At 42.1% G+C, this 14,779-nt stretch overlaps 1 protein-coding gene across 8 annotated transcripts in view; it reads left to right on the forward strand.

The window, feature by feature from the left end:
- Positions 1–14,779, forward strand: part of ERBIN (erbb2 interacting protein) — a 222,141-nt gene that overhangs the window by 120,959 nt on the left and 86,403 nt on the right. For all 8 annotated transcript variants that reach the window (XM_077286396.1, XM_077286353.1, XM_077286379.1 and 5 more), the window contains one exon: positions 8,459–8,656. In XM_077286396.1, the coding sequence (XP_077142511.1) occupies positions 8,468–8,656 (189 nt within the window). In that variant the 5' untranslated portion in view covers positions 8,459–8,467. The remainder of the gene's footprint in view (positions 1–8,458; positions 8,657–14,779) is intronic.

Consider the following 14,779-nt stretch of genomic DNA (forward strand, 5'->3'; position numbering starts at 1 on the left):
TGGAACTGTTTGGTAGAAACACAACTTGTCGTGTTTGGAGGAAAAAGAATACTGAGTTGCATCCATCAAACACCATACCTACTGTAAAGCATGGTGGTGGAAACATCATGCTTTGGGGCTGTTTCTCTGCAAAGGGGCCAGGACGACTGATCCAGGTACATGAAAGAATGAATGGGGCCATGTATCGTGAGATTTTGAGTGCAAACCTCCTTCCATCAGCAAGGGCATTGAAGATGAAATATGGCTGGGTCTTTCAACATGACAATGATCCAAAGCACACCGCCAGGGCAACGAAGGAGTGGCTTCGTAAGAAGCATTTAAAGGTCCTGGAGTGGCCTAGCCAGTCTCCAGATCTCAACCCTATAGAAAACCTTTGGAGGGAGTTGAAAGTCCGTGTTGCCAAGCGAAAAGCCAAAAACATCACTGCTCTAGAGGAGATCTGCATGGAGGAATGGGCCAACATACCAACAACAGTGTGTGGCAACCTTGTGAAGACTTACAGAAAACGTTTAGTAAAAAAGGCAGCACACTGCAGCGCTAAGACATGCAAACATGAAACATGAAAACTGAACTGCAATACTGCACTAGAAATATGAAAAATGAGAGCGTTTAGCGCATAAAAATGGCCAATTTTATGTGTACCTGATAGCCCCTTTACGGCATCTCTCGTATATCAGGTCCTACGCTTGCCTACCTCTCATTTTTCATATTTCTAGTGCAGTATTGCAGTTCAGTTTTCATGTTTCATGTTTGCATGTCTTAGCGCTGCAGTGTGCTGCCTTTTTTACTTGACTATATATGAGTTGGTTACTCTAGGTTCAGCACCTGTTCACACTTAGTCTATGTATGGATGTGACGGTCAGTTTTTTCAAATATATTACAGAAAACGTTTGACCTCTGTCATTGCCAACAAAGGATATATTACAAAGTATTGAGATGAAATTTTGTTTCTGACCAAATACTTATTTTCCACCATAATATGCAAATAAAATGACAAAAAAACAGACAATGTGATTTTCTGGATTTTTTTTTTCTCAGTTTGTCTCCCATAGTTGAGGTCTACCTATGATGTAAATTACAGACGCCTCTCATCTTTTTAAGTGGTGGATCTTGAACTATTGCTGACTGACTAAATACTTTTTTGCCCCACTGTGTGTGTGTGTGTATATATATATATATATATATATATATATATATATATATATATATATATATATATATATATATATATATATATATATACACATACATGCTCATGATACTTTTGATCCTTCTGGAGGAACATTCTCAATTCAACCAAAACATGGTCTACTCTGTCTGTACACAGCTGTTTTGGGGTTCTGTCTACAGACAGTGTTTTGTTTTACGGGAGTCTCTCTTTTGCCTGGTGTAAGATAGTCTTCTACTTTCTGGGGGAGAGCTAATTTGTTTGGAATTTTTTCATTGAACACATGGCAATTTTTTGTGCCCATGTCCATTTTTGATGCCCATGGCCATTTTTCAAAAGCTTGATGGGCTGTGACATTTATGGTGCTCTTATTTTTTATTTTTTGGTGGGGGAGGGGGGGCAGAGGATGGGAGTTTTTTTTATTTTTTACAGCAGATGTTCGACATATTTTTTCCCCTCTATTTTTGTTTTTTTTATTCTTTCTTTCTTGACAATGGCAAAGTTTTGAAGAACTGATGTTGGCCGAGTTTCAACTATTCGCAAGTTGTACACATTGAACCTTTTAAATGTCATTCGTGCTATGTAAGCAAATCAGTAGAAGACACAGAGGTTATGTCTGCCTTAATTATTCCAGGGCTGCGTGGAAAGCTGACCTACCTGTGTTGTGTGTAAACCTCTCCTACGTCTGCAGTATTTTCTCCTATATCCTGGTTATGTATGTAAAAAATGTCCCTTTGTCGTTGCCAATATGTAGCTTCTCACCCCACTAAAATCTCATTCAGACATGCATTTTTCACGGCTGTAATCCATCGGCGTATTTCAGTGAACGATTATAATTTGTATGTGTTCTATGAGGCTGTTCACATGTCTGTTTTTTTTTTTGTGTCAAATGTCTCAAAAAAAATGATAAAAAAAATATAAAGGTCTGTTTTGGAGCTTAGCCATGGATCATGTTCACGTACAAGCCCGTGAAAAAATGGGAAGAACATCGATGGCATTCATTTTTCTATGGTTTACTTAGTAGGAAAATCTTGAAGATTTTTTACATTTATTTTTAATGCCACACTAATGGTAAAAATAGCCACATGGACCAAAAATCTGTGAAATTTATATCTAGCATGCTGATGAAAAATGGTCTTTTTTTTCTCCTATGCAAAATAGCAGACATCTGAATGATGCCTAGCATAAAGGACTTGGTAATATCCATTTATCAAGCTACTCATACATTTCCAGGTAAATAGAGAAGATGCCTAAAAATGCTAATTTGCCACTAGCCCCATCATAAAGGAAGAGGACGTGTACTCTATGCCACCTATTGGAAGAAGCAATCCTAAAAGTCACTTTCGACCCTTATCGAGCCTTGTCACATGACTTAAGATCCGAAGACCAATCAGAAACTCTGTAAAAAAAAGTTATTTAACGGAAAAAAGTATTTAGTAAGAGTAAAACTTTGGGTGCACTAATAGGTCTTCTATAAGAGGGAGATGACCCCTTAATTTTAGGTTTAATGGTTATATAGAGTGGGTCCCACTTATGTTGGGCCAGTATACATCATGTCTCAATTGGTTAACATCCAGCACCTCTTTGGACGAATGATCCCAGGAAGTCCAAGATTTCTTAAAATATCTCTTTATTTCTTCATATTAAAAAACGGTAACAAAAAAGGTCAGGCAGTTTGGATACACTCATGATTAAAAAAAGTCGGAGCCCAACATGTTTCAACCCAGGCATGTCTTAATCATGGAGTTTGCTTCAAGGATGAAGCAAATGTAATGTTTTTTTTTTTCTTCTTCTTAATATTTTGGCCTACTGAGCATTGGTGCAGAACTAAGAGCTGGTTATGGGTCTGCAACCAAAGGCTGTTTGCGGCAAATGGTTGATTTGCTGCACATAGTAGTTGTTTGCTTCGCAGGGCGGAGAAGCCGTTTTCTCAGACTCAGCGTAACAATGCCTATTAATGAGTCTGGGTAAATATTTGCTTTTGGCATTCATAAATTCTTTACATTATTTCAGCTTCAGGTCCTGTCCGTGAGACAAGATTATTCATCAAATGGGATGTATGAGATGACTAATAAATGGGCTGCTTGGTTCCAAAATAGCGCCGCACTTGTACGTAGGCAGTGTGTGGTATTACAGCTCAGCCAAGATAATGGAGTGAAGCTTCAATACCACAAGGAACCTATGAAAAAAGAGTCACTGATTGTGGAAGAATAATATAACATACCGAACATATAGTTCCAGAGGACAACCCTTACTTTCCGGTACCTAATTAGTTGAAAGCCCAATGTTTACTGACTTTATGGGTCACAATCTCCCATCAGTTCGGAGCTATGAGAATCTATAGCCTAGAGCAGTCTGATACTTGGGGCCAGCAGGGGTACAACCTGCCCCGCACCAGCCTAGGAAAAGCTATTGGTCCTGAGGTAGTGGTCGCACCTGTGCTTTGGTGCCAAAATTCTGCTTATCCAACTAGCTGCTAAAATGTGACTGTCGACCACAGCAAGACTGTGTGCTTTTACCCTATGCATTATATTTATGTGCACACAGAGTACCATGTAATGTGGAGCCTTACTGGTAATGATCCAGCTCTTATTGGTGATATGAGCCAAATGATCCAGTTCATCAAAAACGGCCAAAAAAACCAACAAAAAATGTCAATCTATAGTCGTTTGGGTGGAGAGGTTACCATTTACTTGCCATAGAGAGGCTTGAATACCAGGTAATGCCCCCAGGGAAAGAATATAGAATATACTGAAATGCCAATTGGCTCTCCGCCAGGAAGATAACTGGCTCCAGTGCCTACTATTGCTGGTAACCATTGTTATTGGACACTGATTTATACACTAGGGTGCACTAGGACGCCAGCTTTCTTCCACCTGGCGGAGATTTGTTTTGTAGATCCGCAGCAGGGCTCCCAAACTGAAAGGTGGTCCACTTAGAAACATCCCAATAGGGCATGTGCCTCATTATTAAATTTATTCTAGGGCTATACATCGACTTTGGTCGTAACAGAGACCAAGTCCTCCTGACACTGGGCTGCCATGTACAGATGTGTTTCACACCTAAAAGAAGCCCTTCTCCTATCAAAGTTTTTATCATCTTCATATACTGCAGTCATCTTATACGGCACTGTGTACTTGGTTGTTCATTTTCCCTTTCTACTCAATTAATTCTTCTGCTTTCCATTAGGTCTATGACATCACGTGATTACAAATCTACCAGCTGAATCCGAAACAGGAGGTCAATATTCCCTGCTTGAGTCATCCCGCAGTGATGTAGAATTGGTAGTTGTAATGATGACTTATGTAAGGAAAATTGACCTCCTTTTCCTACATAGAGCTTAGAAGGGTTCAGCTAGTGTTTTTAATCACAAGATGTCATAGTTCTAATGAGAAAGAGAATGGGAATTAGCTGGGTAGAAAGGCAAAATGAGCAATTGTAAGTACACAGTGCTTTGTAATATGGTGATTGCAATATATTAAGAGGATTAAAACTTTGATGGGAGGAGGAGGAGTACGTCTTTAATCTAATTCGCCTCAGTGTAACCCACCACTTCAAATATAAATTGATAAGCAGGCACTGTTAACTATAATTAGCCACTTTTCCTCAGCCAATAAAATGTACCTTAGCCACTGTGCCCCAATCCAGTACAAGTCCCTGTTCTGTGTCTTATCCGCTCTCCCCTCCTCCAATTAATTGCAATTTTGAGACACTCTCCCCCATCATTCTGTTTCCCACTTACCTCTCTAGATGATCCCCTGCAGTGGCGCTTTCTTCCTCTTCTGGCCCGGTACCTGCTACATGACGCAGCCGGCGCAGTCACGGAGCGCGTGCCAGGCAGGAGGCTGAGAATGGCTTCCTGCAGGCGATACACTCTACCAGTGGTGGCAAAAAAGACTATAATAAGGGCAATTTGACAATGGGCCCCCCCAGCCTTAGGCCCCGGTTCCTTGCCCAGTATACCCTCATTATAACCTATCCTTGCCTGCGGACTGTAAGACATTTCTTTGCTCTTTGCGGCCCGTGCGTCTGAGACCCCTTATCCGACGTGGAGACTGACGATTAAAAGTCACTTAGAATCTCTTCCCTGTGCAAAAGACGGGGATCGTAGACCGCTGAGGATATAATATTGGAAGACCGTACGAAAAAAACCTATAGCGCGTTCTATGAGTTTTGATGACGCCTGCCATAAATAATAATAATCCTATTCCGTATCCCCGTCAGTAATACCAGCAGATGTTGCAGCACATTCATGGCACGATGCATAGTTTTCTCTGCTGACATCAGAACTCGCCATTTCCAGCCGTGACTTTGGGGGAAGGGAGGTATAATGTCTACCGGGCTCCGGTTTCTGTCCTAGCCGCGCCGCTCTGTTTTTACATTTCCATCTCCATGACTACTAATTTATTGTGATAATGTTTCTGATCTAACGCAGGACACTTTGGGAGTCATTTTACATGGTCTTCTGCTGTACAATAAATCCTTGTACGCTTTATCTGGCGGCCTCATAGAGCATCGTGATCTTTATTAGCTGCAGATTCTGTCCTCCGAGCGCGGCATTGATACGATTGACAGCGGGGTGTGAGGGCTGCGAGCTGCTCGCTTTAACGAAGGCTCATTTCAAGAGTGACTACTAAATAATTTTGTCCAACAAGAGAAGTTATGAAATTTTGCAAGTTTTTTATTAGGGGATCTGTCCTCCATTCCGGTAAAAAAAATAAAAAATAAATTGCATGCGAGTGATTCCAAACCCCCGATTTTCCCCAGTTTTATGTGTCTGCATTCAGCAGAACGTCCTCATGTGGAGTACAAATGATGGCAGTAATGAGTCAGCACCTGTCCTCTGAATATTGTGCTTATGTAAGAGTCAGACGGCCACAGAAAACGGATGTAGATCAGAACGTAAGGCTTACAATGGCTGGCTGCTCTCTAAACCCGAGTGTGACCGCAGGCATAGAAGTACATGAAGCCGCTCGGGTCTGGAGAGCCGCCAGCCAGTCCGAGCATTGCGATTCGATCCCCATCAGCGTTATACGGCCGTGTGACTATTCCCTTATCAGACCAGTCACAAGTGTGAAGCTGATCCTTTCACCGCCATTTTCTGTATTCCAAATGAGTACAACGTTTTGATATCAGCACATCTAAAGGCAAGCCTTCATGCCACTTAGACTAAATTTTTTTTTTTTTACAAAAATGATGACTAATCTCCCAATAAAATGATTTATACAATTTCCTATCTTTACATGTTGGACAAAATTATAAAAAAAAATATATAAGTTTTTAGTCGATCTTTAAGCTTTTTTTTTTTTTTTTTTTTTTAAAAAAGGGGTATTCTTTTACGATGTTTCCGTGGGCCAAACAGCCCAAGAGAATTGCCTGCTTGCCATTGTGGAAAAACATCAGCTGTGTATGAAGCAGGACTGGGGCCGGGGTTCCATCTTTTTATTGTACAGTGGCATACTCATGGAAAAAAAAACAACAGTCCTTTGTGATATAACATGCCGATATACAATTACGGTAGATGCCAGACAGACACTTTCTGGAACAGTATAGAAATATATATCCAGCAAAGAGAAAAGTGCGGGCAAACAGGGTTATGTGTCAAATGTAGGGACAGCCTGGAGCGATGCCACTTATACCATATTAATGGCCCCTGTGGATGCAACTGTGCTAATGAAGATTTAGTGACCCTGCGTAGGTCGCCTTCTTCATTATGGGCTGTATGAAGCTAATTAGAAATCCTCCTCTGCAGGATTCGCAGCATTGGCAAAAGGGGAACAAGTCTAAGCCTAGGTGAAGACCACCATGTATGCTCTCATCTGAGAGAATCGGGCCAATAATGCTGCTCAAGGGTGTGCTTGGGGGTGTGCTCGGGGGTCAGCTCAGGGTGTCTCAGATGAGAAAAGATGGGGAAAATAATTTGTCTTCTCCATCTTGTTAATCTGTGAAAATTAGACTGTTCTCAGATGTCACCCAAGTGCAGTCCAATGGTTTCCATGCACTCGTTGACTTGCATGGCCGTGTGCGATCCAAATATTGGGTCATACTCTGGCATTTAACGACATTTTCATCAGACTGTCTGCCTGAGGAAAAATCGGATATTTGCACGGCCCCATAGACCAACATTGGCCTGAGTGTGATCTGATGTTTTCTCAGATCGCATTCGGATTGCAAATACGCTCGTGCAGACGACCCCGAAATGGGCAAAATATCTGACCGGCTGCAATATATGGTATAAACATTTCCTAGCAGAGTTGTTTCATGTTTTTTTCTGTTTATTTTTCATTTTTGCCCATCACGTCTGGGGATCCGTTGAGCCGGATACATGTGCATCACTGTCATTTTAGGCCTTGTAGTTACAGTATATATGTGATGGTGTCGTGCATTGGAAATTCCACTGTTATTACTTGACAGTCATTCATTTATTTTGTTTCACGCCATTTTTAATAGCAGAAATAAATATGAACAAACAATTAGATAAAACTTAGAGCTGGAGAAGGGCTAAATATGCCGCTCTCCTGGATGCCGGAATTGTGAACCTGTTCTGTTAGGCGGTGACCTAAGCACAATGCTGGTGTCTCTATAGATCAGAAACGGAGAAAAGACTCAATTCCTTAATTGTAAGTAGCAATATTTCCCTTGACTGATGACTCGAGAAGACTTGTGTAACTTTCCAGACTGTCGGTGTGTGTTGTGTATACAGATCCGTCCTTTGCTGGAGGCTCGGTTTATTATTGACTTGTTCGTTGTGTTCAACACAAAGTTTCCCCTTGAGACATTCGCTTCACAGAATCAGCGGTAATTACTGATTATTGTACCTGACTTGACCCGACTTCTCATCATTATAATATAATTGTCAATCCTGACCTCTTCCGGCTGCTTTTCTCCTGTCTGATCGGCTAGACCGCTAGACCTTAGAAATGGTGAATAATAGTTTATTTCTGGTAAGCCAGTTTTTTGTACTTAAAATGCCATGAATACTCGTTATTCGTCCGGCATTCAAGAGGTTAAAGTGATCTGACGGGTCCTTATTGTTGTTACTGTAGGATGAGATCCTCCATAGTTTCCCACATCCAAACCCGTCTAGCTGGATTTTCATGGTGGAGCGTTTTGTATATTTTTCTTTTTTTACAATGTGCATTACGAATCTGTAGGCAGGAGAGCGAAGCACTGGGACGTCTGAGTGCTTCAGAGTGGAGTGACACAACGTGCCGTGCCGGAGACCTGCCGGGAATGTAGATTTATACCTGATATATAGTTATATCTGTTTTTTTTATTTTGTTTTCTCAGTGCCTGAAAATGACTGCGAAGAGGAACCTGTTTGTGCGGTTGGTGCCGTGCCGGTGTTTGCGGGGAGAAGAAGAAACTGTGACCTCACTTGACTACTCTCACTGCAGCCTGGAACAGGTGCCGAAAGAGATTTTCACATTCGAGAAAACCTTGGAGGAACTTTATTTGGATGCCAACCAGATTGAAGAGCTTCCCAAGGTACCACTTTTCTGTAAAAGGCTTCATATTTTCCATGACGCTGATGACAAGCAGCCCTCTCTCCTGGGTCTCTTCCAGCTGTGTTTTATGGGCATTAGCTCACGTCGCTGCTCTAGCGTTCCTGGCAGAATCCCGCGCCAACCATTCACTTAACTCTGACTCCCATCTCATGAGCGCAAGCTCCAGCCGGGGGGAGTTCCTTACACTTCCAAAGTCTTCATTTAGTTGGCACCTTGTTACATCTGTTCTCCAGCAGATGTTCCTACACTTCTCTACCACTCCGACTGTCAGAAACTGATGATATTGCTCACTTGATCCTCATTATAGTATACAAATGGCAGAAAACACACATGGACAACCTAAGTTTCCACATTTGTCAAATGAAGTTTGTGTTTTTAATGTCACGAAGGCAATATTGAGAATTACTCCATAACTAGCGCGCATGATATTGTGTGGAGGTAAAGGAAATCTGTCAGCAGGATTTATACATGTGTATATATAGTATATGTGTATCTATATATGTACTGTATATATGAATGTACACACGTGGTCAAAATTGTTGGTACCCCTCATTTAATGACAGAAAAACCCAAAATGGTCACAGAAATAACTTGAATCTGACAAAAGTAATAATAAATAAAAAATTGATGAAAATGAACAAATGAAAGTCAGACATTGCTTTTCAACCATGCTTCCACAGAATAATAAAAAAAACAACCCCCAAAACAACTCATGAAATAGGCCTGGACAGAAATGATGGTACCCTTAGCTTAATATTTTGTTAAACGAGGGGTACCAACAATTTTGACCACATGTGTATGTATGTGTGAATATATGTATGTGTATGTATATATATATATATATATATATATATATATATATATATATATATATATATATATATATACCGTAATAACTTACATTCTAGATAAATAATGTAATAATCCAAGCGATATTGTGCAAGTCAGACTGGGATTCCTTTGTCTCTAGATCTCTTGTCCTGGTGAAGAATTTGCAATAATGGTGAAAAGGCTCTCTAGGCTCAGCCAGCAATGGGGGAAAGGTAGGGTAGGGGGCACATGGTAGCCTGGCACTCTACTAGGTAGAATCTGTTCCCCATTTGATCATGTCTGGTTTAATGGGACCTGTCAGCTGATTCATGCAAAACAGGCAACATAAATCAGAAACCAGCTCCATTATTGCAGCCATATATGTTTCACTCTATAACGCTGCAGCCTATCAGGGATGACATACTCTGAGAATACAGCTGGGGATGATGAGTCTTGGATGATTGGTCTGCAGAAAGTCTCCTGCGGCTTCTCCGTGCCTCGCTCTCCTAGACTTACAGGTATCCCTATACACACAGAGAGGGAGTAGAGAGAAGCCACTAGAGACCTGCCTCATGGACTAGTCATCCTCATCCTATCATTTCCAACCATCATGTCAAAGCATGTTTGAAATGTCATAGCGTTTGAGTGAAACATACTTGAGTGCAATACCTCTTGCTGTCCATGGTTTGGGCAGCATCAATCAGCTGTAAGTTCCCTTTTCTCATAGCTGGTGTGGTGAGTTCAGCACCGACACTTAAGTGGTCCTCGATGGTCTAGGTGACTGCACGTCTATGTGACTGCTGCAGCTAATCACTGTCCTCAGTGGTAATACCTGCTTGCTCTGCACAAGACCACTGAAGACAATGATATGAAGTTATCAGTGGAGGACAAATAAACGAAGACTGACGGACAACCAGAGCGAGATTTTACAGTTCAGTTCTGGCAAATATTTTCTATAATATAATCTCTATCTGTTGAGTGTAGATAACCCCCACCCGCTCGCTATACACATTAGATCTCTGGCTCCTCCATATATAGGAACGCTCGGCTCAGCTGAGCGTGCACCAGTGTTCTCTATGAGAGAGCTGCTGCCAGATTCACTACAAGGATCAGCTATCGAAAACGTGATGTGCCGAAGCCTTCTCTCCCCTGATGTCACCTGTCGGGGAAGAGTCAGAAGGCCACCATACACATTAGACTGTGAGCCGCTCGCATTACATCGGTGGTTTCGGCCGCCATTTCTGTAAAGTGTATGACGGCTTATTTTTGGAACCTTCTGAATGAATGATTTGCTGATGATTCTTGCAGATTTCAGCAGAAACTCTTCAGTTTCTATATTGGTGCAGTAAATCTAGAATGCTGAATCGGGCATGAGATATTTCTATTCCCTAGCTTTATTTATGACCTAGATTTCTGAGCATTACATTTTATCAGTTCTAGCTTACACTTTTATGTCTATTGTCTGCTGTACCTTCTCAGCGTGTCATCCGCTTGCTGTTTGTTTCACTGTGCGGAGAGGCACCTAATACTTTTTTTCTGTATTGTCAAAATCCATTTTTTCAGTATACTTTCATGTCATGGCCTAAAAATAAGTATTCATAAGTTCTCATTTATAAATGTCCTGCAATTTGGGCATTTATGGTTCTACTTTGTACACGACGCCTTTTGTATTCACTTGATTGAGTTTCCTGCACTTCATTAGATGATTGATTGCAATGGAGATGGCTGTCGGGATGGACCGGTGAGGCTGATTACCATGGCCATGTGAAATTTAGTCTCTCGTGGAAATCTAGTGACCCAAGTATGGAGTTATGATCTATCCACATTGTCTTATTTGTGCTCATATTCAAATTGCCATATAGATAAAGAAGATCATTTAGTAAAGCACATAACGTCTAATTTTGGACCCTAATGCATATTAATAGAGAATGACCGACTCCTTCCAATGATCTCGTATAGGACAGAAGACCAGCGTAGTCCACCTTGCGTCATATCCTCTGTTATACATGCATGTATCATCTTTTTTCAGCAAAACTCTTAGCCTTGCAGTCAATTGACATACTACAATATTGTGGGAGTAAACCTAAATTGTCGTGTTTGAAGGACCACTCTGCTAGGAAAAAGGGTTTGCTACTCCTCAACTACATTGCCTTAGTTCACTGGTGGATATTTCCTGAGGGCTTTTGGTTGTTTTTGAAGATTGGCTACGAGGTGAAGCAACATTCATTGCAAACTTGCGATTATTCACCATTGAAAACTTCCATGGCCAATCACCTCAAATAAGGACTAAATCAATGACTTCTACTAATGGCAGAAGTTTTGCTGATAAGTTTAACAAGACCAGCACTATTTTAATTTAAAAAATGAGTTGGCGCCAGATTTTGCAACCAGTCCACAGAAAGTGTTAAAAGTCAACGTGTAGCCATGAGACGAGCCTTCAGAAATGAGAAGAATCAATAAGATGTGACGCTTTACTATCCCACGCTCTTTTCTTTTCCCGGTGTTGTCACTTCCCTATGTGCTGCGTATGTAGAAGTTGAGCTTGTCATTAGGTCATGGCTTTGTTTTCTGCTTCCACATGATGCTTGTCAGTCATTAGTACATTTTTGCAGATTTAAGTCTCTGTCCTTCCGGTACAAGTCCCTCTGACTCACTTATGCTGTCCTGTGACCATCACGTTAATGGGTGATGTGTCATAGAACAAATGTAAATTGTGTCAACCATACATAAATCTGACATTTATAGAAAGATTCATTCTTCACATTCTTCCACCCAGCGTCTCCTCATGAATGGAGGCAGTCGTTTTCTTCAATTTTCGGTACAGTAGAATGTCTAAATGCATATTGCTCTTTCATGGTGATAAACTGTCTCTTTAATGTCTGAAAAGTTCTGTATTGCCGTGTACGGCCCTAACACAAGATTCACAGAGTCCAACTTGGTGCATTTCATCTTCTTTTTTAATATACATTCACTGGATGGGGATCTAAGGGGTAAGGTTTCTCATTGTGGAGAGAGACAAGCCAGGCCTGGTATGTCAGTGTGAGGAGACTCGGATGCTGTGCATGATCCTCTGGGAAATTAAATTTGCAAATTTCCTCTTTAATGATTAAGAGGACTAGAACTCTATTGTGGTGGAAGTAGCAATCCTAACAGTCAATATCGACTCTCTTGCAAGCTTCCCCATATGACTTTAGATAAAAGCCAAACCAGACTGTCTATTTGCAGACAGTGTTTCAGGGTGTTTCCCCTCGTCAGCGCAAAGTATGAGATCGGATTTGGCTAGGTGAGAGGCGCAAGACTGGGATCTAAGAGGCAAGGTTTCTCCTTATGGAGAGTGACAAGCCAGGCCTGGCTTGTCAGAATGAGGAAACACTGTGAAACAGTGTCTGCAAATTGAGATTCTGGAACATTTTACCTCCATTATAAAAGATGCGACCAGCTGACTTACAAACGTTTTCTCGATTTTTGGCTGATTTCTTGGTTGTTTATACTGGGCAATGATCGGGAAGGAACTTTAACTTAAACGTTCATTCAGCTGACGGATCGGCCTTTAGTCATTGCTATTACTGTATATACTCGAGTATAAGCCGACCCGAGTATAAGCCGACCCCCCTAATTTTGCCCAAAAAATGGGAAAACTTATTGACTCGAGTATAAGCCTAGGGTGGAAAATGCAGCAGCTACCGGTGAATTTCAAAAATAAAAATAGATGCTCCATACCATTGATCATTGCCCCATATATTATCCATATATAGCTGTGCCATATAGAATGTTCTGCACCATTCATTATGGCCCCATAGATGCTCCATATAAAGCTGTGCCACATATATAATGCTCTGCACCGTTCATTATGGCCCCATAGATGCTCCATATAAAGCTGTGCCACATATATAATGCTCTGCACCGTTCATTATGGCGCCATAGATGCTCCATATAAAGCTGTGCCACATATATAATGCTCTGCACCGTTCATTATGGCGCCATAGATGCTCCTTATAAAGCTGTGCCATATATGCTCTGCACCGTTCAGTTTGGCCCCATAGATGCTCCATATAAAGCTGTGCCATATAGAATGCTCTGCACCGTTCATTATGGCCCCATAGATGCTCCATATAAAGCTGTGCCACATATACAATGCTCTGCACCGTTCATTTTGGCCCTATAGATGCTCCATATAAAGCTGTGCCATATATGCTCTGCACCGGTCATTATGGCCCCATAGATGCTCCTTATAAAGCTGTTCCCTATATGCTCTGCACCGTTCAGTTTGGCCCTATAGATGCTCCATATAAAGCTGTGCCATATATGCTCTGCACCGTTCATTATGGCCCTATAGATGCTCCATATAAAGCTGTGCCCTATATGCTCTGCACCATTCAGTTTGGCCCCATAGATGCTCCTTATATAGCTGTGCCCTATATGCTCTGCACCGTTCAGTTTGGCCCCATAGATGCTCATTATAAATCTGTGCCCTATATGCTCTGCACCGTTCAGTTTGGCCCCATAGATGCTCCTTATATAGCTGTGCCCTATATGCTCTGCACCGTTCATTATGGCCCCATAGATGCTCCACATAAATCTGTGCCATATATAATGCTGGTGCTGCTGCTGCAATAAAAAAAAAAAAACACATACTCACCTTTCTTGCTTGCAGCTCCCCAGCGTCCGGTCCCGGCGTCTCTCCGCACTGACTGATCAGGCAGAGGGCACCGCGCACACTATATGCGTCATCGCGCCCTCTGACCTGAACAGTCAGAGCGGAGAGACGCCGGGAAGACAGAGCGGCTCCGGCGTGTGGAACGTGGACAGGTAAATATGCGATACTTACCTGCTCCCGGCGTCCCGCTCCTTCCCCCGGACAGCTGGTCTCCGGGTGCCGCAGCCTCTTCCTCTATCAGCGGTCACCGGCACCGCTGATTAGAGAAATGAATATGCGGCTCCACACCTATGGGAGTGGAGTCCATATTCATAAGTTTAATGAGCGGTCCCACGTGACCGCTGAACAGGGGAAGAGCTGCGGCACCCGGAGACCGTATGACGGGCAGGGGGAGCGTCAGGATCGCCGGGACTAGGTAAGTATGCCTGCCTCAGCGCCCTCTTCCCCGCACCCGCCGACCCTGCCACAGACCGTGACTCGAGTATAAGCCGAGAGGGGCACTTTCAGCCCAAAAATTTGGGCTGAAAATCTCGGCTTATACTCGAGTATGTACGGTAGATTTCTTTTTCTATTCCATAATGTTGACCCTTATAATGTGTGTGTGTGTGAGGCAGACAAAGAGTTAATTGACTCATT

Source organism: Ranitomeya variabilis, chromosome 1, assembly GCF_051348905.1.
Source record: "Ranitomeya variabilis isolate aRanVar5 chromosome 1, aRanVar5.hap1, whole genome shotgun sequence".
NCBI classification, from domain to species: Eukaryota; Metazoa; Chordata; class Amphibia; order Anura; family Dendrobatidae; genus Ranitomeya; species Ranitomeya variabilis.